The sequence below is a fragment of the Pocillopora verrucosa genome, chromosome 11, assembly GCF_036669915.1.
Source record: "Pocillopora verrucosa isolate sample1 chromosome 11, ASM3666991v2, whole genome shotgun sequence".
Classification (NCBI taxonomy): domain Eukaryota; kingdom Metazoa; phylum Cnidaria; class Anthozoa; order Scleractinia; family Pocilloporidae; genus Pocillopora; species Pocillopora verrucosa.
In genome coordinates, this window is record NC_089322.1 from 433,088 (window position 1) to 459,155 (window position 26,068).

Below are 26,068 nucleotides of genomic sequence, written 5' to 3' on the forward strand. Positions count from 1 at the left end.
CCCAGTTATGTAAAGGGCGGATAACGCTATCCGACGGATAGAGTTTTATCTAGTGGATAGTGCTATCCAACCTTCGAAAGACTGGAGCCGGAAGTTTAAGGGTTATGAGTCGAATAAAAGAGCTAGAGCTCATTCACTTTTCCAAACACGGCAAAAGTTGCTGAAACATTGATGAAAAGTTGAAAAATTTTCTTACGCAATTTTGGATATCTATAAACTGCTGAAAACCTATGGAACCATAATCCCGGGTGAGTATTCTGTGCTCTCAATTTGAATTTGAATATCGAGATGACAAATAGATCACAACTAAAAACTCACGACTTGGACGCACTAAAACCTCAATGTCGGGTCTGATTTCCTTCGTGAAAAATTGATTTGAATTTGAGAAGTGTGTAAACAAGTAAACATGAAATTACCCCCATACATGACGTCACCACTGTTATTGAAGATCACGTGACATTGATCTAGTGAAGGACACGTGTCCAGTAAATGGAAAGCGCGACGATCCCGCTGTTTTTAGCGTCAAGGATTATTGGCAAAACAAAAGGCAAACTGTTGATTTGAAATGAGTTGCTTAAGACAGTCCAATGGGTTAGTTTCACAAGAAACAGTAGGCTCCGTCGGTGGGCAGGGAGAGGAAATAACCAGATAGTTTGGTTTTATCGACTAGGTTGATGATGTAAATTGGCCGGAAAATCACCTAGGATATTAAGACTTAAGTTTGTACTCAGTGGATCAGTCAGGTGACTGTGTATTGGTTCCCGAGGTTCCCGAACGCTCAAGGTGAGGAAACAATAACCTCTTTTTATGAAATAATAGTCCTTGATATCCATTTCTCTCCTAATTCACTGTCAAAGTAAGAAGAAGGAGGTAAAGTGATTTTTCGAGATCCGTAAAAGGCCGACGTTGTGTTCCGTTATTTTCGTGAAAGGTGATCTGGACTCACTGCTTTACAGTATAGCATTGGCTCGTTGTATAAAAACAAGAAAAGGATACAATCTCTGAATCTCCGTAAAACCTCTGAAGTCTCATGAAGTCCTGGTCCAAAACAACCACACCTTTGATTAAAAAATGAGCCAAACACCCTCAAGACTAGAATAAATTTAATTCGAGTGTCCAAAGTAATCTGGGACGCTTCGCTTTTGCTCCGCTAAGGGCTGTAATTAATCTAGAAAACTCACGCCACCTTCTTAACCAATCAGATTCAAAACTAAACCAGTTGCGATTTTGTCGCCCGCGTTTTCCCGCACTTCAGAAGGTTGCTTATTTTTACTTTAAATTCTTATTGGCTCCACGTGATATTTTTCTTCGTTCCAATTGGTTGTTTTGATTGCTTTACGACACTCAAAATAAGAAGCAGAGACTTAACAACAAAGAGGCCTTACAACAAAGATTATTCCTATTAAATTATAGAAATAATCCAGCTCTGCATAATTGTTGGACTATTGGATGACTTGGGACTTTCGTTTCTAAATTTCAGGAGTGTGTTATGAAGCGGGGTATGATCTAAAAATAGGTTTAAAGGGAAATTCTTCTGCTTGTGATTCCGCCTCCTGACCTGATTTTCTCTTAACGCTCGTCGACGTTCCACAACAAACCTTGGATTGTGAGGTGACTGTGAACCAGTTGTAAAAGCTCTTTTGCCGGATATGAAATATGAGTCTGCGCAACAACATCAGCCTAAGAAAGTAAAGGCTGATATTTAGTTGTTGGGCTGTACAGGGTTTGAAAGTGTCCTACTTAAGAGAACGTCGAAATAAGTAAGAAAACCGACCCCACAGAAGCTATTGGGTAAGAGAAGTAAAAGGACAATTCAAACTCTAAAACCGTTAAATTTACATATGATTTCTTGCTGGGCTGTTCTAATGCTCTAGAAAGTATTAATTTATTAATTTCCTCAACTTAAAAGTATTTAGATGAAAACCGATAGTGTGACCATTCAAATGTTTTCTTTTAGGAGGGGATGGCAGGGAAACTGAGGATGTCCCTCCTCCCCTCCTCTGAAAACAGAGAAAGCCTGAAGACAGTCTCGATGACCATCCATTTTTAAACAAGAAATACAAAGAAGTAGATTCTGATAAATTCTTCAAATAAAATCATCGATTTTTCATTATTTAAGCAAAACTTGAATAATCGAAATTAGACTTTTCCGCACGTTTGCCGTTAAAACAAAAGTTAATAAGTAGTAAACTGTCGAGTAAAGACGCTGTTGAAGGTCTCCGCCCTCCCCTGTGTGAGACGACAGGTTGTGTCAATTTCAAGTTCATACCTTGTTTATTCTAGACAGGGACGGGACTGCAGAGGACGTAACCAGGGATTTACCAGTGACTCAAGTAGCTCGGCAGCATATTTGCAGAAAAGGGCGTGGTCGGAAGCATTATCCTCAATGATCGGCTCTCGCATCAAAAGCCAGAACACGAATACAATCTGTATCAACCAATGGCGTTTTCACCATCAGTAAGGAGAGCAGAACCTTGATGCCATTACTGGCCCTGATGCATCCCCACATCTTGGATAAGATGTCGTCGTTACTTTTGAAAGCCGGCTTGGATTTCGCATGAAATTTTGCAACAGCTCCGCTAATCTGCAAACAATGAAGACAAAAGTAATCATCGCGGTGACGCCAAACACTACTTAAGCAGTTGAAAGAAAAAACTGAAAAAAATCAGGCCTGTACCGTAGTTAAACGGAAAACTGGAAAAAAAGAACAACGCACTCGGCCTGGTAGCTTAACGCCTTAAACACTAAGTACTTTTAAATTCAACAAATATTCCTAAAGCTTGAGTAGCAATTCTTTCATGAACTTTAATCAGCCTAAGACTGGGAAGGGAGCAGCGTTGAGGGAGGGGAGGGAGGGGGTCGAGGAACTGTGCAGATGTAAGCAAAGATTATCGTGTTGACTCCGATATTGACTCAACTTTACGCGACTTTATCATTACCAAGTCAGTTACAAAATGAAGAAGTTTCGCCTGCTCTACTAACAAACTACGCCTGTAACCCTGTTTCCTATTTGTTTTTGCTTGTTTGTTTTTGTTGTTGTTGTTTCTTTCTGTCGCGATAAAACTTTGAGAAACTCATGCGGCAGGCAGGGAACTCAATCTAAACGCGCACTAACCACTTACCCTGACTCGAGGACCGCACACACAGTTACAAATGACGTGGAGAGCGGCTTTCTGTACCTCAGAGCGGCTTTCTGTACCTCCCTTCAGCGCAACACAGTAGAAGCCTGGAAAAAAAGATTTCTTAAGATGACTGAATAGAGAATATATAAGCCTTCTGGCCTCTTGCTACCAAATGTTTTCACGGGTCATTAAAATAAAGTGACTAAGAACACTTCGACTCCTTCTGATGATCACGAAGGACTTTTGATGGGAATTTTTCGAGTCTTCACGTCTAAATTAATTATCTTCCCGTAGATCACACCTCATTCCTTTCTGTTGTTCTCCTGATGGAAGTTGCACTTCTTCACATAGCGCCATCTAAGCCTTAGGACCGACTGTCAACACAAACAGCATCTCTAAAACAAGGCGTGTCACGTCGGCTGCTAATCAGATGGCGTCCGCTCTTGAATGGAGCAAAGAAACACGAATGGAGAGGATTAACAAGCTGTTTATACGCTTTTAATGTACAAAAATGTTAGTCGAGATATTCAGAGTTCACAAATAGAGCAAAATATGCCAGTAATAACTATTAATTTCCATTAAATATGGAACAATTACCCATCGATGATATTAACATAGAGCAGTGGACAGGCCTTTAAAATGCAGGGAGAAAAATTGTAATATCTTAACTCAACAATACTAAAAAGCTTCTTGTACCTTTTCGAAGGCAGTAGAAAATCTTTACAACTAATATTCTGCTACAATTTTGATTTTTGAATTAAAAAAAACTTCAATTCATTGAGTTGAAACGATTTCCGAGAATTTCAAAGTCCAGTAGCACAGTCCTACAAGCAGACCTTTCCTGATTTTCCTGGACTCGTACAAACTCTGGAGAAATGATAGCAAAACCAATGACTTACTTATTACTAGTCACTCTCCAGTCTGACGATAGGGAGATCAACTGAAGCGGCAGGGTGAAGCCTTGAAGTCTGTTCATCATCTTTAGGATAAAAAGAAAACATGCTAAATAATAGCAAACTTGAGCAGTCAGAAAGGCAACGTCGAGGAAGACGTCGACTGAAATGATGAATTTTTACTTTTGGTTAGAATTTCGCGAGAGGCTGGATGTGTTTATCGTCTCTTACGGGACCACAACTTCAGTATAACATATGTAAGCAGGGTTGAGTTCCAAATGTAAGTTTTACTAATTTGCAATCGGTGTTCCCGTTCTCAGACCACGCAACTTTGGGTGATTTCACGTTTTTGTTTTGCAGAGAGCATCTACGGAGATGTAAAAAGTTCTAAAACGCACGTGCTGAGCAATTAGATCTTTTGTTTAACCACGTCCTCGTTTCAGGCCGTAGTGGTTTGCCACAAATCCCTAATAAAAACGAGAAAACGTGTGCCTTCTGACACTGTAAAGACCTCAGACGGAAGACAGTTTACTCTAGCTATAGGTAAATTGGCAAGGTGTGTCTATGCTTATGAACATTGGTGAATAAAATGAAAAAATAAAAACAAAAACAAAACAAAACAAGAAACGAACAAACACACAAATGAATGAAATTACTTCTCCACTCTATTCCTGAGAGCGAATCATATATGTAAACTAGGAAACTTATGAATATAGTAATTGTAATAATAATTATAATTATATTTTTTATATATCTTTTTATTTCATTATTATTATTATTATTATTATTATTATTATTTTTTAGCAGGACTGTTAGGACGTTAGATTTTTATTTAGAGAAAAGATATTGAATATTGCATTTTATTTATTACTACTATTTAATGTTTTTATCGTTGTTGGTTCATGTTGAAACCGTGGCAGATTTTAAAGAGGAATTAGTGAAAAGTTGTTAAATATTGGTAGTGATTGCTAATAGTAATAGTAATAATAATTAGTAGAGAAACATTTTCGTGGATTATAATTCAAGAGATATTGAGACATTATGATTTTTTCTTTTCTTTCTAACAGATGTTAAGGTACAAATTTAATTCTTTTTAAGTGAAGCACTGTACATAGGTCTTTTTTATGAGTATTGAATAAAGTATTATTGTCATTATCCATAATTATGATGATGATGATAATAATAATAATAATAATGATACTAATAAAAATAATAATAAATATATGTTATTTGCCGGCTGGGAGGTCCGTATGGTGAAAAACTGTGACCGAGATCTTGAAAATACTGCCCGAGGCCGTAGGCCGAGGGCAGCATTTTCAAGACCGAGGTCACAGTTTTTCACCATACGGACCGACCCTTAGCCGATAAATAACATATTGATTTTTTTTAAACTTGAAGAAATTCTTTCCGAAAGAACCCGAATGATTTAGGGCTGTAAATACGGCAAGATCTTCCATAAACTGAACAATTTTTGAGTGAGTAAATGATAGTTAAAATAGAGGTGATGCAAATTAAAGAGAGATGCCTTACCGAAACATTTTCATTTGCGTAAGGAGAAAGGTGATTTAAAAGGCTTCCAAACAAACTTTGAAACATTATTTTTACAAGTATCTGTGATAATCTGACACCTGTCAATTAGAGAGCGCGTAAGAAAAGAAAAAGCGCAAGAACATTTGAAAAACAACGGAACTAGTTTGGCAAGGACTGTCACACATGCCAATGTTTTCTTCAAAAACATTCAATGATCTAACGGAAAGTATTACTCACTCTCATCGACGATTCATTCATGTACGAAGATTTACCTCTGTTCACTAAGTGAACGGCGAGGAAAGTAGTTGTGAGTAAATTCAAATTTTTTATTTTGAAGTTGTGAGAGTTTGCTCGTTTGTTTGCTGCAATGGCGTGTGTAAATCTGGTCTTTCCTCCACAAAAACTAAATTCGAATGGCACACTCCAATGAGACACAAGGGGATTTAATGCGGCCTTTTCTCAATAAATTCCTTCAGTTTCTGTAGTACAATTTACGGTACAAATGTCTAAATTGAACGGACTCGGAAAGACTCACCAAGAGCGTATATTTGTTGTAAAACTGAATTTAAAACTTTGCTCGCTCTTTCACTACGAACGAATTGTTTCAGAAAATTCAGATATTAAATGAATGAAGTTCCTTCGTTCAGTTTAACTGTAACCAAATACCTCACGTTTTAACTTTCTAGGTACTTTTTGTGAACTATTAAAATTAATTGCAGACGGTTTTTAGGCCGCTAGTCAACCAACGTAATGACACTATTGCTTAAACAAATTCTTTCTGAAACCAATATTTTTCTGTTAACAACAGTGATTTGAGAGAGAGAAAAGAGAGGATTCACAAGTTATTTATCGGCTTGAGGTAGTGACCGACGTGTTTGCCTAAAAATACTGCCCAGCCGGAAAAAACGAGATATATTTATGAAAAATGGCAACGAAATTTGGGATGTACTCGGCGACTCACGAAAGCGTTACCGTGGCCCATGGGCAGAGATTGGAAAATATTGAAAGGGTTGAGAACCAATCAGATTGCAGGATTCGTTACCGCGCCCTCTAAAAAAAAATAATAATAATAATAACAATAATATTAAAACGGAAGAGAATAACAACAAACAACAACAAAGCAATGGAAGTGGGTGTTATGGTGTCCATCGAGGGGTTTCATAACCTACAAGTTTGAAGCCGGACATCGTATCATGTCCCTGGGAAAGATACCATAACACTCTATAGAGGAGTTTCAGTGCTACTATGTGCCCTCCACTTAATAAACCAAGATACGCCTCTGCGAAACAATCAACCACGACCATGTGACGCTTTTTTTTCTTTCGCGTTATTTTTCAGTTATTACCTCAACAGGCTCCCAACGCAGTGTTGCTGGAGCATACTCTAACATCTGCCTTGATGTGAAGATGCGCATCAAAGTATCTTCGTAGAGCCATGCAAATGTGTTTTCCTGTCTACCAACACCTCATCATCACTCAGTAGTTCTGCCTCGCTGGGACAAAGGATTGAAAGCGTACTTAGCTGCCACAACAAGGTTAAACAAAAAGAGATTCTTTTAGAATGGTTTGTAGCCAATAACATTCGTTGTTTTCAAGATGCAAATGCAAGTGGAATAGGACCGTAAAATGGCTTGAAAAAATTTAAACGAGACCGCGCAGTCTGCAAAATGCAAACACGGCGTGTACTAAATACTCGTTAATTCACAGCAGTCGGCAGTCTCCAAACTACGTTTCAACAATAACAAACTATTTATCGAAGAGGAGGTGGCTGGCTAGTGGTGGATATTCATTGAGTCTCGAAGCTGCGAGGTGAATATCCACCGCCAGCCATCGACACTGAGGTGAATAGGTGTTTTAGTATATCCTCAAACAGTAAGATAATAGAGCAAAAAGGGGTGATTTTAACTAATTTATTCCCGCAATGATTGCAATATTTCCGTGCGCAAATCACGCGCGAGTTGCTCGGAGTTGAACAGCAACGGATATTCCGAGTTTGAGTAGCCAGTCAGAATGGGCCTCCAACGTTATCCACTATTTTATTAAGTAAACAATCACATTTTACGTTGGACATTCTTTTATTTCGTTACGTATTACAAAATATTTCGAATGAGTGTTATTAAGAGAAATTGCTACTCCTACGAGAACGGAAAGGTCACAGAACAAATGTGACGGTGAAAGGCAAAACGGACAGTAACGGTTATCCGTTCGAAGGGGTAAACCGTTCGTTATCCGTTCGTCATCCGTTCGCACGCCTAAAAAGGTCCGTTCAAAGCGTTCGACAAACTGTTAGAACGGTTTGCATATCCGTTCGAAATACATTTACATCCGTTCGCCAACTAGAAGTGTCCGTTCGGAGAACTGCGGCATCCGTTCGAACGGTTTGACTTCTGTTCATCCGTTGGAAAGGAGAAAATTGCACTCGTAGTTTCTCTACAGATACTCAGTATAACGATCGAAACGTCGCGATCCACATCTATGTGACTAAATCGTGAGACAAACGATTAACTCAGCTGTCATTTCAACCCACGATGACAAGCACCTTTCATGAGTAGTTTCAGAAAATGACTATAAACTTTAGGTACAAAAACGTCATTTCTAAGCCGTAAAATAGAGAATAAAGGCCTTGAAATTGACAACAACGACAGATGAAATGAAAACAATACATAGCAACATTGCCCGTTCCATGATCAAGCCATGTGCTCGGAATGGTTTCGAAAACCGTTAAGCAAATTATTCAACTATACGATTGGTAAACCAATCGCACAACCAATCGTAATTAATAATAATTTTCATTCGTTCCAACGGCTTGCCAGTCCGTTCGACATTATCCGGTTTACTCATCCGTTCGAACTGCTAAGCAAACCGTTCGAACGGCTAATCAAACCGTTCAAATAATTTATTCACCCGTCCGAACGGTTTGCCCGTCCGTTCGAAATTTTTACTCATCCGTTCGAACGGCTGACCAAACCGTTCAAATAATTTATTCACCCGTTCGACCGGTTAGGCAAACCGTTCGAACGCTTCAAGGACCGTTCGTTAACCGTTTGTCATCCGTTCGTTTTTGCCGTTCAAACGGTTTTCCGTCAGTGTCCGTTTTGCCTTTCACGGTCACAAACAGACCTTGTGGTGTGATCCTACTCCAGGCGATTGAACTACACGATCCACGTTTCACTGGGGACCAAACCGTGTCGGGTAATTAATAAATACAACTGACTAATTACCTGGTTCACAAGCTTCCGCACACCATCATTACTGTCGAACAATTCCAGCACTGCTCGAAATGAACACGTGAGCGAGAAAAAGAGAGTTGCGTGACATCTGTCAGAGTCGTGAGAACATTCTAGAAGCCACAATGCATACTTGACCAGGTCACTCAGCACAGGGTTTGGTAGGAGGGACACCTGAAACAAGTTACTTGAAACAGTTAAGGAGGTTCCGTCGACATATTCTGTTTGTTAATTCATGATTCTCGGGCCCATGTAGAAAAAAGAGCACCAATAATTTAATTATTCGACGTTTTTTTGTGGAATTAATAGTAGTTTTGTAAGATAACATTTTTTGAGTGATTATCTTTATGTTTCTTATCTCAATCTTTTTCATTCTCCTTGCTTGCGATTCTATTTATCCATTTAACCAGTTTTTCTTTTATTCCTTTTTTATCTCTCTTCATGCAGCAATAAGTGCTGTGAAGTTTTTTCTACCTGAAGGTTATACGTTATACATAAATAAGCTTTTTCTAGGGGGGGGGGGGGGAGAGGGAGAGGGAGATTGATGAAAAATAAGCAGAGATGTGTTATTCATTGTTATTTCATGTTTAACGGAATGATACTGGTTACCTCTCTCTTTTAGAAAAAATAGGTCCGCAATGCGTAGTTGTGTGGGATTTTATTGACAAAGTGTTTGCAAGGGGTTTTTGAGCGGAAGCAAACCTGTCGCTCACCGTGAGTCAACTGTACTACAGGGGTGATATTAGGCCTGGAATCAACAGCCTGAATAGTAATTTTTGTGCGGGAATTATTTGAACAAATACAGATTCACAGGAGAGATCTGGGGTATTAACTTATACTTTTATCAAGCAATATGCCTTTCCCTCCCTCCCTGGAAGCTTTTTGGCGTGTTTTTGAACGTTTGGTAATCGTCTTCAACAATTAAATTACCTCTTGGTGGCTTAGGCTATTTATTTGTTTATACGGCAATAATGGAAATACTTGGAGCAGTAAATATTTTCGTAACAGTCATTAAAAAAAAATTGAAAAAATTTCTGCTACTACTGTTTAACTCGTGGATACACGATAGCGTAGAAACAAGTTCTTGTGGGCGCTCTGCGATATGCAAATTAGCGTGGACTCTTCGTAATTAGTCGTAATTAGTCGGCTTCGAACTCGAGATCTATCCTTCCGAAGAAGTAAGTCCAAAGTCCTGGCGCTATTATGATTGCACTGATCGTTGCGATATTTATTGTCTTTACACGCCTGTTCCGACATTTACTATATTGAAATGGGCTTCAAATGTTTCAGATTAGTGCTATGATCAACTTAAAAACCAAATTTGAAGGGTCTTCGAATCTTCCATGCGCTAAACATAACGAGGACCAGCGAGAATCACGAAGACTTTGTGAGTGACAGCAAGCTGTTGACACAGAAATTCCCACGGAAACATGTACCCATGACATAAAAAAAATGGTAACTTGCAGCATTATTTCTTTCTACGCCAATTTGGGTCTTTCCGTTGTAATCGTTTCGTTTTGTTATTCTTCTATGCAAACGGGACTGTTTTGATGGTAAGAATGAAAGATGATCGCTTTCAAGAAGTCGTTGCCGAGCACGTGACTATAATCTGGCCGGTGTTGTTTTGATCACTTAACGATCTTTTTCGCTGAAAATACAGTACGACTTCCTATTTCAAGGAATGCTTTTCCAATTAATTTCTATCGCATCGGTGTAAAAAAGTACAGGTATATGGGTGTTCTGAAAAACAAAAGGGAAATTCAAAACTACGAGAAATTGCGAGTAATCGGCCTCTTCTGCTACACGCGGGTTTTTTTGGTGCAACATGCGTGTGTTTCCCATAAGTTACAAGCACTTTTGTTTGCTTGTTGTTGTTTTTTTTGGTATCCTGGAGTATTTCAGGAGGGGTTGCAGACTTAACTGTGGAATAATTGTTTAATGCAGGGTTGTCAATAAAGGTTGCAGTTAGAAATTAGCCAAGATGCTAAAGGAGCTGCCTTGAAATTTCAAGACTGTGTGTTATGTAGTTTATTTTTGTCTTTTGTAAATGGTTGTTAAACTGGACAACTCTTAGAAAGATGACTTCAAACTTAATTTTAAAAGGCCTGTTCTGGTACCAAATGAATAAGCAGCATTTCTTTATTAATAGTTTTGCGAGTTTCTTATTACAAATTCCTCTGAAAAAAGGGAAACAACTCTTTTCATAACTATTTACTGCTTTCTTTTGTTGCTCTCTTAACTTAAAAACAATGTACATAATGATAAAGTAATTTGTTAGAGGACACCGTGAAATGAGGCCCAAACAGCTTTATGATCTGTGAAATATGTTGCTAAAACATCTGCTTGTATATCAATGTTAGATATATTTGTATATACATGATCAATTATTGTGTTTTCGTCAGTTGTATAAGTTGATATGAACTGTTTGTAATGGTTATCCCTCACTAGTAAATTATACAAAGGTCTTCTGTCTGTTTCAACAAGCCAATTTATATTAAAGTCTCCAGTAATGTTATTGTTGTCTGGTGAAATGTTATTTAGTACCTCAGTTATTGCTTCATAAAGTTGTCTTACAAGCACGTTTGGGGAGTGATATATCCCTATGATTATTCAATCCTAAAGACTTGCTAACTTAATTACTGTTATTTCAACACCATGTATATTGTGACAATAGGGGTATCCAGGTAAGTATGGGATTTTACTGTACACAGCTGTACCACCATAAGACCTTGATCCATTGCTGGAATTAAGGTTATCATTACGGAATAGAACATAACCAGCAATGTCATACATGTCATTATTATCTTGAGAATTAAATCTTGTTTCGGTGAAAATATTGATATCAGCACTTAGATAAATTAAGTCTTTACATATATCTTCTATGTGTTTGTGAAGAGACCTTACATTAAGATAACACAGTTTAAGAAGGGAAAATGTTATGTCATGGAGAGGGGAGATGCAAAGCTTAAGTTTTGCAGTTGTTCTTAATCTCTCCATCTGGATTAACAGCAATCTTGCTTTCACACAAATCAGAAATATATAGGCCTTCTATAGCAGTCACTCTACTGAGTCCCACATAATGTATGTGTGGAATAGTATTTCTGGTACTAAAATCCACAACAATTCTACTGTCAGTATCACCTTGTAACCTGTGAATTGTTTTTGCTGCTGCGGAACGCAGTGGAAATTGTTTTCTAACAACTTGTGCTGTTCTGTTTCTACCTACCGCAAACTGTGTAGTCACAGTGTTTGCTGGGGTCCATGTGTGTTCAATTCCTTGTACATACAAATGTCTTTTTTCATTCCTTGTTTTCTGACCTACATCTGAGTGGTCAAATTGTACCCATACAATACCAGATGGTTTGGTTTGTTGATGTAACTGAACTAGTTTAACAACATTTCCAGCACCATTTGTCATGCCATCTTCGGGTCGTACATTCATGACAAGGTGTGTTCTTTCACCCTCAGCAAGACAAAGGGTTGAGGCTAACTGTTTTGTTTTTCTTGGATCATTGGGTATTCTTAGCTCTGGAGTATTCTTAGCTCTGGAGAGATAGCTCCAATAACACTATCTAGAGCATTTATTGTGGATTTGTTTCCTGTGGCTGCATTATGGGCCCTTTGATTAAATTCATCTACTTTAGCATTCTGTATAAATAAGTGAGGTGCATCTATTGGGTTGTTGATGCCTTCTTGTATAGCTCTCCTTAAGTTTTGCAATGTCAGCTACTGTGTGTTTACCTTTACGCAACCTATTAAGTAATTCCACAAACAATTTGCTGTCTCTTTGACCCATGATTTCATTAAGTTCAAACATTTTAAAGTGTTTATGTCATAAACTGGGAGAAAGAACAGCATAAATCTACATTTTTGAGGTCTTTGAAAATATAAGCATCCATAACAGATTCTAATTGGAATAAGTCACCAATAGCAATTATGCTCACACCTCCAAAATCCTCTCTACAGCCTTTTATATCTTTAAGCCTATTGTTTAGCTGCATTGCAAATTACCATTACCATTTCCTACCATTGAGATTTCATCAACAAAAATCAATTGACTTCTCAAAGTGTTTAGTCTACTTGAATCAAGCTGTTTGTAATGTCTCAGTGATTGATTGGCAGGAATGGCCAGAGTGCTATGAAGAGTGTTACCCTTAAGCTTTACCAGTTGGAGCTAATAGTTTAACTTTGATCAGATGAAAATCATCATCAGCTCTAGTGTTATAATACTTAAGCACTGCCTGATACAAATCTTTTGTTAAATGCGATTTGCCAACACCAGCCCCTCCACTGAGGAAGCAGTAGAAAGGGGTTTCTGAGGTTTTAATCTGATGTAAAATGTGATAAAAAATTCTTTTTGCTCTTTATCGGGTGTCTGGACCATTTGACGAAAATCGAAATCAGGTAATTCATTCAATATCAGTGGTTCATTATTCAGCGATGTTGATGGAATGTTGAGATCATCAGAGAGGTCATAGTTTTCACTTAAATCAGGATGTAAATCTTCATGAGATCCAATCCTAGAACGGAATTGGTCAATGGAGATCCCCATATTTACTTGTGTGCTTGAGCGAGCAACAACAACAATCCAACTAACTAGAAACTCAGTTTATTAAAATAGATAACACTCTTGACAGTTCAAGGCAAACAATAGTTTCTTTCAGTTTGTGACACTTTGAGACACTCGAGAGACATTTTGAGACACTCGTGAGACACTTTGAGACACCCTGAGACTCTTTGAAGCGCAACCCGCACAAATACATTCAAGCCGACAAATGTTGGCTTGCGAGAGTACAATGACTCCTTGCACCGAAGGTCCAAGCCGATAAATGTTGGCTTGTGAAAACGTAAAAGCTCCTGTGCAACCTGCACTGAACACAAACCGCGTTTTAGCGTGTTAGCTTACGTGGAAAAATCTTCTGTTATAGACAGCTGAAGAAATAACGAAACAAACGCCTCAGATTATGAAAGAAAGAACACAAACCAGGTGTACAAACGTAATCGCCTTTCGTGAGAGCTTAATCGTGAAGCTCCCACAACAAAATTGAAAAGTTAAAGCACGCAAAGAACCCGTGAAAATATGAAATGACTTATCCTTACCTTGGAAACGAAAATCCCCAAGAAACAAATATGAAATTCCGAATAAGTTCTCCAAAACCCAACGACTGAGAAGAGAAATGGCCGCCGTACAATACACTATGAAAAAACGCTGACTGGAATCCAGTCTTCACGGCTCACTGAACGCAAATAGAAACCACGTGACAAGCACTTCTCTCTCGTGGACAAATAAATAAAGAAATAAAGAAATAAAGAAATAAAGAAACAAAGAAATAAAGAAATAAAGAAATAAAGAAATAAAGAAATAAAGAAATAAAGAAATAAAGAAATAAAGAAATAAAGAAATAAAGAAATAAAGAAATAAAGAAATAAAGAAATAAAGAAATAAAGAAATAAAGAAATAAAGAAATAAAGAAATAAAGAAATAAAGAAATAAAGAAATAAAGAAATAAAGAAATAAAGAAATAAAGAAATAAAGAAATAAAGAAATAAATTTCGCGGGCCTTGACTTAGTGTGGGAAATCCCACACAAAAACTGGTCTGCTCATAACTCACAGATCACTGGTAAGTTTAATCTACACTAAATAATGCATTTCTTACAACTACAAATCAAAAATCCTAAAAACATTTTTTTTTTTTAATGGAAAAATGCCTTACCCTCTCCATGGCGTCCTCGTTGTAAGCAAGATAATATAAACACATAGAACATCCGTAGCAGCCACAAATGGGCGGGGCACTTCTAGTAACCGCTTGACTCCATTATGAGTCACAAATTCTGTGGCAAACTTTTTATGACAAAAAAAGGGATGCCAAATACTAAAAAGACAATAAAAGGAAATAGCTTTTAAATTCTGAGGCTTTTTTGTCAGATCTCAGTCGGTACTATGCATTATTGTCTTAACCTTTAACTTCCACGAGTGACCAACACAGAATTTCTCCTTATAATATCAATACGATATCAACCAGATAAGTAAAGAGAATGAAGAAAATTATCAATTCGGGCAGGATTAGCTGATCCAATACTAAATTATCCGAACTAACATTATAAGAATTCTATGGTTGACAGTAAGGAGAATTACAAATTTGAACTGGGAGTTGAAGAGTTAAAGTAGTGTTTTTCAAGAGGGATGAATGTGGTAGAGTGCCCAAAGGTTCGTTTACACAAAAGACAGAGTTGGAGTTGTATTGTTGATTAGTCGTAGGAATGCCGGCGAACCAGAGAAAATCGAGAGTCGGAGTCGTAAGTGGAGCCCAAAGCTTGACGAAATCGGAGTCGGAATATTCCGAACAATATCTTTTCTTCCGTTTCCGCTAATAACTCCAACGCTTATGATCCAGTGAAAACTAGATTGTCGGAATCACAGGCAATGCCAGTTCTTAGCTGAGCTAACCGACGGCTCACAACTCCAGCAATTCATTTTTCACATATCACTTGCGAAGGAGTCATGAGTGGCATCAGTATTTTGCTTCTGATTCTGTTGGTTTGATTTCACAAGGTCATATCGCTCTGCTCTTTTTATTTCTTTAGAAGTCGATCCAAGTTGATAATGAAGGAGAGACAAATTTGTTTGTTTGTGAAGTCTCTTCGAAAATTCAACATCCGTTTTCAACGCTAAGCTGACTGTTCTGCACTGCAAAAAATATTTGAGGGATAAAAAGCAAAAGAATACGTCCTCAATTTGGCTCTAATATATACACGTATATTTTGTCTTTACAGATGATCAGTTCCTAAAAGCACACAGTTTTTCTCAAGCTTTACTCTCCGAAAATTCTTGGCCTCTCTAAACAAAATAAACGTTCACCAAAAAAAAGTACGAGCATATTTTTACACTAAATAGAGATTTCTGTTCAATAGTCGGTCCTCACTCAAATTTGTTAAGTTTCTAAATTATCCTTACAGATTGAGTACACGTTTCTCACAAGCTCCCCACAAACTTCAGTCAACTTACATCAAATGCTCAAGTGCCTTATTACAGCACATACCTCCTGATATTCTCCCAAGGGAGTCAGATACTGCAGAATTAGTCTCTGCTGCATGCCAAGAGTCAGGGGGGAGAGGGAAAAGGGCATAGGGACTATGTGGTACCCTCCCTAAAGTGCACAAATTACATTTTCAACTGGATGTTTTGCTTGTTGACAACTTTTACCTAAAACAAAAAGAAAATATCTATTAATATTAAGGAAACTGAGCTGGCTTGCGCAGGGCAAATCTACTTGGAGTACTTCCTTCCTGGCACCCCCCCTCCTCACCCCACCCCCCCCCCTCCCTTGACACAAAAGAAGAGAAACAAATGATAATAAGAACAAAAATACTGAAGTGCTTGAGGAAGGACACTTCTCAATCCATGTTATTGTGACCACCTAGATATACTATCAAATCCCCCTTGTTCAAAATTGAAAGCTACCCTTGTTTCCCTTAAACTCCAAGAAGTGATCAACATGTAACTTCTCTCTATAATGTACATACGTAATTCACTTAACAGCTATTGAGAATACACAAACTTATCAAGCAGAGGTTGTTATCTTGATCTAAATACCAAATTCTCATAACTAATTTACATGGAAAGATGTAGCAAATATAGGGGAGAATTAATATTCTGATTTTGGGAGTCAAAGGGTCAAAAAAAAAACCATAAAGCACAGCTTTCCAACATTTTTCACAAGAGTGGAATTTTGAGGCAAAAAAAAAAAAAACTTGACCTCTCAAAGACCCTATTTGCACTTACTGGTATCTAGTGTTGATTCCATTAAAAGCTTCAAGGACCTCATCCCAAAGATCTCACTTTTGTGGAACTTATTCATCACATTATCCTTGCAGTACTTTCAATAAGATTTGAGGAAGGTGGCTTCCTTGGTAAGGCACCTGCCGGAGAATTTCCCTCTTGTAATCCCATTACTTCCATTCGGAATAAACTGGCTTAAAACAGAGTTTTTGGTGCAAAACTTTGACAGATGATCATTAAATATTTTTGTTCTTGATAACAATTGTTAAACTGATCATTTTATTCCAGATCAAAATTTTCCATTCCCTGTTACTCACAATGTTACTGTTTTTGCTCTTGTTCCTGTCTGTCTTTGCCTTCAGGATAATCCTGTTTAACAGGTCTGTCACAAGGGACTATATAAGGCCTGACAAGTCCTTTAAAATTTGCAGCTGCCACAGCATACAGGGAACCTAAACATGTGAAATTCAACATTTAATCCTCAGCGTATAGTTTAAAAAAGGTGTTCCAAACAAAAAATGTCACGAGTGACAAAAGACAATTCCTGAGAAGTGTAAACCCAACTATACACTCTGACTTTTGGAAAACAAATGCTGTTAAACACAAAGCTAAGGTGCAATATTTTAAAAACCCCTTTTCACCCTAACATCAGTATGCATATTCTCCATACTGTTCTATATACATTTCTTTAGTTGTTGACTTGGAGAATTTATTTAACAAGATGTCAAAAGCTTCTTTATTTGGTGATCATTTCCTTTGTTCTCATAGCCTTTATGTTTGATTCAGGGGAGATATTGTAAGGAGAAATTAGATGCTAGTCACTCTTTTAAGTTGCAATACTGACTTACCAAGGTAGAGTTTTCTTCTCTGAATACTGCAGCAATATCCTGAACCTCTATGGCAAATGCTAAAAGACCTGTTATTTGATACTTGAAATTAAAAACAAATTAAATATGCAACTGCAGCAGTACACATTAAAATGAACAAAAAGGAATATTATAATCCTCAATGAAACAATGACTATCTATATCTTAACCTTGTACACTACCTTGGATCACCTAACTAAAACAACCTTCTACTTACACCCAGTTAATAAACATGTACACAAAATTGAGTTAATTCAGAAGCTGAAGCTGTACAAGAATGAGATAAATCTAATTTTCTCCAGGAGGCCACTTGATGCTAAATATTTTGTCAACTAAATTGTCTTTTTTCTCTTTTTCAGGTATGGTGACCAAAATGTTCAAAGCCTGAAGTACTGTGTAAAGTAAGACCAGTAAACTATGATATAAATACCTGTAGCATATGATATTAGGGGTTCCAAGGCTTCTCTGGTCCACTTGCATAATTGATTGAGCATTGCTTCCTACATGTACATGATTGACATCAAATTTGTTCATAGGAAATATGTAGATAAAGATGTTTATTGTCTCATCACAAGTGTGGGACAAGGAAAGAATTCTGATTCCCCATGAGGAATTGAACCTCAGACCTTCAGATTTCGCACTCCAATGCTCTACCACTGAGCCAGAGAGACTCCACAGTGAGTGAGGTCTATTACAAAGTTCATATGACATGCATCCTGCATAGTGTCCTGCATAGCATCATGTTTATAAATAGAATGAAAGATGGTAAGTTTTGAACTCTGTAAAGAAATAAAGAAAGATGTTTTTCATCTTGTCACATGTGTAGGACAAAGAAAAAATTCTGAGTCATATTCTGTTTACAAACATGATGCTAACAACTAGAGCACAACGCAACATTAGATGAGAGATCTGGACACTAGTTATGATTTGCCCGATAGGTGCCTGGCGCGAGCCACTTGTAACAAGCTGTACTTTGCACATGTTTCTATCATTCTCTTACGAGGATGCTCGCCTTTCTAGGATAAATCTCTCGATGAAATAGACAAAGTCTTATCTATGATAGAAACATACTTCAACACGGATTGATCTGGCGAACGAGACACCGGTTGCAAACGGACTACCCAGTAATACGTCGAACAGAGGGGAACGCGGCCATCGATCGCCGATCGACCGCCATCTTTGTTTTCTTCCCGGACTACAATAGTACGCAATGTCGAAGAAATACAAATGCCCATTCCCCGAATGCACCTACGAGACAGAGGAAGTTACAGACGCGCTCGCGGCCGTCCTTCTATCAGTGCACTCTTCGGGAGTACATGTCACTCCAGGAACAGTGAACACGATCAACCCCAACAGTAACACGAAACTCGAAAGAGTACGCCGTCCGACAATTTCAGCAGCGGGATCGAGTGAGGATTGGTCGTATTTTCTAACGCGTTGGGGCGATTATGTTGCGGCAACTAATGTCACCGGCAAAGAAAAGGTAATCCAGCTCCTCGAGTGCTGCGATGAACAACTTCGCAAAGACCTGACAAGAAACGCGGGCGGTTCCCTCACCGACAAAACCGCAGATGAGGTCATGGCAGCCATAAAAAAGCTTGCAGTACGGGAGGAGAACGCAATGGTCGCCCGTGTGCAGCTACACAACATGCGGCAAGACCGGGATGAGACGATCCGTAGTTTTGGTGCCCGCCTTCGCGGCCAAGCTGGTGTTTGCAAGTTTTTAGTCACTTGCCCTGGCTGCAACATAGAGGTCAACTATACGGAAAACGTCCTTCGCGATGTCCTCACACGTGGCCTGGCTGACAGCGAAATCCAATTAGACCTGTTGGGGGAACGAAACCAAGACATGAGCCTTGAGGAGGTGTTCCAATTCATTGAGGCAAAAGAGGCCGGCAAACGGTCAGCAGGCCGCCTGTCACAAAGCCACAGTACAGACGCCGCACAAAGTCAGTATCGTCGTGCCAAAAATGATGAGGTCAAGCAACGTAAGGATGGGGACGCGAACGAACTGTGCTCTTATTGCAACAAGAGAGGGCATGGCAAGAGCGCGCCGACCAGAATCCGCCGTCATGACTGCCCAGCTTATGGCACCATCTGCGACAAGTGTGGACGGCAGAACCACTTTGCCAGCGTTTGCCGCAGCAGGGGCAAAAGCAACAGGCCCCAACAGCCGCCGACACCCATTGGCAAGAGCAGAGAAACGGAAAGCGCAATTTTTGACTCACTTTGCACCACAACTAGCCTCAGCAGGCCAAGCAAAGGAGTCATCTCACTCGACCACCACCTCTACTGCCACCTAACCGATCACTGGGTTCGACAGCCATCCAAGCCTCAACCGTTCATAACGCTTACAGCGACAGCCCATCCTGAAGACTACACAGCCCTTGGATACAACCCACCCAAATCACAGTTGGCAACAGCACAACTCTCTGCTATGGCTGACACAGGCTGCCAGAGCTGCTTGGCTAGCATAAAAGTCATCCGTCGCCTGGGCCTCTGTGAGAGTGACCTGATACCCGTCACTATGAAAATGCACGCTGTGAACAACAAAGGGATCAGCATCCTGGGCGCAGTCATCTTAAGGTTCTCGGGCAGGTCTCCATCCGGAAAAGCTCTGGAAAGCCGACAGATCGTATACGTGACAAGCGACTCAGACAAACTTTTCCTCAGCCGAGAGACATGCATGGCACTGGGCATTATCACTAAGAACTTCCCCATGTTGGGGGAGACCCTAAACACATGCAGCTCAATCGAGCCAGACACAGCCTGCAATGCAACTGCACCAACCCCGTCAGACAGAGATATGCAAACTTCTGAGGGCTCAGACAGCCCCCCATGCACCTGCCCGCGTCGCACCACACCGCCACCGAAGCCCACAACCACCCCTTTCCCAGCAACAGAGAACAGTCGGATGAAGATGCAACAGTGGCTGCTGGACTACTACCGAACCAGCACCTTCAATACATGCGAGCACCAGCCGCTACCCCTAATGGAGAGCATCCCTATGAGGCTAATGGTTGACCCCCAAGCGAAACCAGTCGCACACCACAACCCCATACCAGTGCCACTTCACTGGCAAGAGGAGGTCAAGGCAGGACTCGACCAGGACGTCTCACTGGGTGTCCTCGAACCAGTGCCAGTAGGAGAACCCGTCACCTGGTGCCACCGCATGGTTGTATGTGCTAAAAAGAATGGCAAGCCCCGCCGCACAGTCGATTTCCAGGCGCTCAACCTCCACGCGACACGTGAAACCCACCACACGCAAAGCCCCTTCCACCAGGCACGTTCAATCCCAAGCAACACCAAAAGGACCGTGTTTGACTGTTGGAATGGTTACCACAGCGTTCCCCTCCATGAGGACGATCGACACCTCACCACCTTCATCACTCCATGGGGTCGCTACCGCTATAAAACAGCACCTCAAGGCTACATAGCTTCTGGCGACGGCTACTCAAGACGGTTTGATGTGATCGTGTCCCACGTTCCTAACAAGACCAAATGCATCGACGACACCCTTCTCTGGGCAGACAACCTTGACCAAAGTTTCTTCCAGGCGGTTGACTGGCTCAACCTCTGCGGACACAATGGTATCATACTTAACCCAGACAAGTTCGTCTTCGGAGCCGACACTGTCGAATTCGCAGGATTTGAGATCACCCCAAGCTGTGTGCGGCCATGCAAACAATACCTCGATGCCATCCGCAACTTTCCAATCCCAGCCAACATCACAGATGTCCGCTCCTGGTTTGGCCTGATCAACCAGGTCTCCTATGCCTTCGCAGCGACTGAGCGCATGTTGCCATTCCGCCAGCTCCTCCAGCCCGGCACCCCTTTCCAATGGACCGACGAACTGCACACACTCTTTGAAGAATCCAAATCAGTGATCATCAGTGAAATCGAAGAAGGTGTGCGTATCTTTGACAAATCTAAACCAACCTGCCTGGCAACCGACTGGTCCAAAAGCGGCATCGGATTTTGGCTGTTCCAGAAACACTGCCAGTGCCCATCCCCCGAACCCTTCTGTTGTCGTACAGGCTGGAAGATCACTTTGGTTGGGAGCCGTTTCACACACGCCGCTGAATCACGCTATGCCCCAGTAGAGGGCGAAGCCCTAGCTGTTGCCGACGCGCTTGACAAAGCACGATTTTTTGTCCTGGGTTGCAGTAACCTGATCATTGCTGTCGACCACAAGCCCCTCCTAAAAGTGTTTGGAGACCGGTCCCTTGAAGATATCACCAACGCCCGGCTCCGCAACCTCAAGGAGAAAAGCTTACGTTACTGGTTCCGAATGGTACACATCCCTGGCGTGCAACACAAAGCTGCCGATGCTGTATCCCGCCATCCTACGGGAACCACCAAACCAGACCTGCTAGTCTTGCCAGACGACATAGCCGCGGCAACCGCAACCCTGGCCGCTCTCCCGCAATTAGATAACTCCGGACGCTCCTTCTTGGCCGGCATCCGCCACACCGAACCACAACCGGGCACTTGCTCCATCACCATTGACGACCAGCTAGCCTCATCAGCCTCATCAGCATTAAACACTATTGCCGTCACATGGGATAGGGTCAAGCTGGCCACAACAAGCAGCAGGGCAATGACCCAGCTAATTCATCTTATCGAGACTGGATTCCCTAAATCCCGTAACGAGCTACCACCTGCCCTTCGGGAGTACCATCAATTTCGCGAACACCTCTATACAGTTGATGGCATCATTCTCTACAAGAATCGCATCATGATACCACCCTCTCTCCGCCAGCACATTCTGACTGTCTTGCACTCAGCCCACCAAGGTGTGACTTCCATGACAGCACGCGCCGAAAGCACAGTGTTCTGGCCAGGCATCACCCCAGCCATCATTGCCCTACGGGAAACCTGCAACCACTGCAACCGCATGGCACCCTCTCAACCGAGTTCACCACCCTCTCCAGTTGTACCCCCAGCCTACCCGTTCCAATGTGTTTGCGCCGACTTCTTTCACTACAAAGGGGTTACCTACCTTGTTATCGTAGACCGCTACTCCAACTGGCCCCTCGTTGAGCGAGCAAGAGAGGGATCTACAGGCCTGATTGACTGTCTACGACGAACCTTTGCCACATTCGGCATCCCAGACGAACTCGCAACAGATGGCGGCCCTGAATTCACAGCAACAGCCACACGCCAATTCCTGAAAGACTGGGGCATACACCACCGTCTGTCGTCAGTGGCATTCCCACACTCAAATTGCAGGGCAGAGATTGGCGTCAAATCAGTCAAACGGTTCATCACTGACAACACCACCCCATCTGGTAGCCTAGATACTGACTCCTTCCAGCGTGCAGTCCTTCAATATCGAAACACACCCGACCCAAATACTCAGCTATCCCCTGCACAATGTGTCTTCGGCAGGCCAATCAAGGACTTCATACCTATCTTACCTGGTCGCTACCAACCACACCCTACCTGGCGTGACACCCTCGCGACAAGAGAAGCAGCACTAAGAAACCGCCACATGAAAGCTGCAGAGAGATGGTCTGAGCACACCAAGCGACTCCCACCCCTGGCCGTTGGTAACCATGTCCGCATCCAGAACCAAACAGGCCCCTACCCCACTAAGTGGGATAAGACAGGAGTCGTGGTCGAGGTTCGCCAATTCGACCAGTATGTCATCCGCATCGACGGCTCAGGGAGGATGACTACCCGCAACCGCAAGTTCTTAAGGAAATACCTCCCGATACGGACCACACCGCCCCACCTAACAATTGATGACGACCTGCGTCATCTTGCTATGCTGCCACACAGACCGCTCAAGCCAATCACCCCAGCACAAGCAAGGATGCCCCCACAACCATCCCCCGCACAGCCACTAACTGGGCCAACCCCGGCAGCAGTGACACCTGACCACCACAGCCCCAGCCCAAAGCCAAATGCACCACAGATACAACTTAGCAACCAAACACCTTCCCCATCTCCTGAGCACCCCTCGACAGCAACTCCACGGACGCACGCCTCCAGCCCCCAAGCAGATCCACTGGCGCCGTCAAGCCCGCCGAAACCCCCAGAACGACCAAAGAAACCTCCCTTAGCCCTGCGTCGGCTACGGGACTTTAACTCCAAAGGACTATTGGAACAGTGACTTAGACATTAGATCCATGAGACAGTCAAATGACACTATTCCATATTTAGTTTTGTTCTTTAATTCAAATTAACATTTGTGTTCTTATCAGTCTTCACTATCCCCCATATGCAAGCATGAGGAACACTAAAGACTTGGGGAGAGATAGAGCACAACGCAACATTAGATGAGAGATCTGGACACTAGTTATGATTTGCCCGATAGGTGCCTGGCGCGAGCCACTTGTAACAAGCTGTACTTTGCACATGTTTCTATCATTCTCTTACGAGGATGCTCGCCTTTCTAGGATAAATCTCTCGATGAAATAGACAAAGTCTTATCTAACAACATTGCTGATCCTTGCAGTATGCAGGACAAGTGTCACTGAACTTTGTAATAAACCTCACTCACCATAGAGTCTCTGTGGCTCACTGATAGAGCATCAGACCCCAGAATCCCAAGATCTAAGGTTTGATTCAACATGGGGACTCAGATTAGAATTTTTTCTTTGTTGTAACAGGACAAAAAACATCTTTCTCTATTTCTTTACCAAGCTCAAAACTTACCATCTCTCTTACTCTATTTAAGAAATATGTTTTTATTAATTAAGGAAAAATGAAAGTGAATCTGAAAAGTTTGCGTTTTTTTAAAGTTTTTTTCCACTGAAGTGAGGCAACTGAGAGCAACAAATAAAATCTCTTTTTTTTTTTTTTTTATTCTTTTTCATAAATTTTTCATAAACTCATAACTAAAAGAAATTCATTTTTTTTATCCATAATTTGATGAAGTAGAAATTGTGTGAGTTAATATTAAGTATTTATTTTTTTCTAAAAAAGGAAGGGAGTGCCATGCCACAGAAACTGGACACAATTTTTGGACTTTAACATGGAACTCAAGCTGACGAAAAAATGTCACATCTTAAGATTATTAACACTTTAACTCCCACAAGTGATTAACAAGTAACTTCTCCCTATAATATTCATACATTATCCAGCAAAAAGGTAATGAGAATAGTCAGACTTATCAGGAAGAAATTGTCATCTTGATCTAATATCTTGTAAATATGTAAGAAAATAAAAAAATAAAAGTGTGAAAAGTGTGCAACACCAAATTCTCATAACGAATTTACATGGAAATGTGTAGCAGCTAGAGGAGAGAATTTAAATCAGATCTTGGGAGTTGAAAGATTTAGAATACCTTGCTAAACTTACCATATCCTGAAAAACTGCAGCACTTTCCAGCCCAGGCATGGCATTTAACAACACTCTGGCTGCAGTGCAGTTCAGATCAAACTGTTCCACAGTGCTCATGATATAGGAGTTCAGTAGTTTGTCCATAAATTCATCATTTCTGAACAGCGCGTTTCCATGCTATGTTTTATTCGTTCTGAGAGAGGAAAAGGATTTTTTTTTTGGTGTGTAATTACAGCCACATGCCAATTCAACAACAGTTTTGGTGGATAGAGAAAACAATGACAAAAACAACACATTGCCATTGGGGAAACAGATTTGTTTTACGATAGTAGGGGGCTGTGCGGAAATTTTACCAAAAATACTACTACTATTACACTTCACCAACCTTTGTAGTGTTTTAACGGGTGATACATTATCCTGATCTTCCTTTCGCCAAGTATCCAAAGGATTACTGAGTTCAGAGGTGCTATCCAATGCAGCCAAAACAAATAGACAGTTTACTACAACGAATCCACAACGTGTAGAGTTTCGAAGATTGAAAAGCCCGCCATTTTTGATCCGAAAGATATAATGATAAAGGATTACATGGTCTTCCTCTTCGAAAGTGATCTCGCTTTTCTCGGCATAATTACTCTGATATTACTGCAAGTGATTTTGTTGACTTTGCGAAGATCAGATGTAATTCCTGTGTGTAAACTATATTTACGACGATTAGTCACATGGCGAGTTCCAACACAACACGCGCTAAATCCCAGGCTATTATCAAATTCGCGCGCGGAATGCCTAGTTGTTATTGACCTCAAACCAGTCTTTTTTATTTTGCGACTCGGCTGTGATCTTATTTGGAATGGTTCATCTTTAACGACCAAAAATGATCATGAGAAATGAATGACTTCCATTGTATTTTGCCCTCCTTAACTTTTGATTCTAGTTTGATAAATTTTTTGAAGTGCTTAAGAGGAAATTAGAGTACCACAACTGAAGTTCAGAAAGGTTAACGAAAGTTACTTAAACAGTTACAAGTTCTTTTATGATTTTACATTTTCTTCTTTGAAGGCTCATCACCAGGTGATTACCCGGACAAGTTTGCTGTGTAAGGTATGGAGAAGCATGGGGATCTCGTTTTCATACAATGTTTACCGAAATTGTCGTTTCTGAATTTTACAGGAAATGTCTTACTTTTTGGTCCATCACTTTCTGTCATTTGTCCAGACTTTCTCTGATACTTGTCTTCTGAATTTTTCAAACTGTTCATTAACAGAACAAACCTGCAAAAATGTTCCCCGGAATCTGAAACTTGGAAAATATCGACCGATCAGCTTGACAGGTATGAAACCATCTTTTGGATTCTGCTATATTT

The 26,068-nt window shown here is 40.7% G+C and overlaps 2 protein-coding genes and 1 pseudogene across 3 annotated transcripts; 1 reads left to right on the top strand and 2 right to left on the bottom strand.

Annotated features, from left to right (window-relative positions):
• Positions 1–996: 996 nt before the first annotated feature.
• Positions 997–15,899, bottom strand: LOC131779556 (DDB1- and CUL4-associated factor 1-like; annotated as a pseudogene).
• On the bottom strand, positions 15,776–25,414 carry LOC131797417 (DDB1- and CUL4-associated factor 1-like). 2 transcript variants are annotated; one of them, XM_066173885.1, is made up of 5 exons: positions 25,094–25,414; positions 24,727–24,901; positions 17,401–17,481; positions 16,870–17,004; positions 15,776–15,976 (listed from the first exon to the last, which is right to left on the bottom strand). In XM_066173885.1, the coding sequence occupies exons 2-4, from the start codon at positions 24,850–24,852 to the stop codon at positions 16,948–16,950; spliced, it is 264 nt and encodes an 87-aa protein (XP_066029982.1). In that variant the 5' UTR covers positions 24,853–24,901; positions 25,094–25,414; the 3' UTR covers positions 15,776–15,976; positions 16,870–16,947. The 2 variants fall into 2 exon arrangements, with proteins under 2 accessions (XP_066029982.1, XP_066029983.1); XM_066173886.1 differs by lacking the exon at positions 15,776–15,976 and adding an exon at positions 16,582–16,692.
• On the top strand, positions 18,620–23,853 carry LOC136284077 (uncharacterized). Its single transcript, XM_066173870.1, has one exon. The coding sequence runs from the start codon at positions 18,629–18,631 to the stop codon at positions 23,534–23,536; it is 4,908 nt and encodes a 1,635-aa protein (XP_066029967.1). The 5' UTR covers positions 18,620–18,628; the 3' UTR covers positions 23,537–23,853.
• Positions 25,415–26,068: the final 654 nt, after the last annotated feature.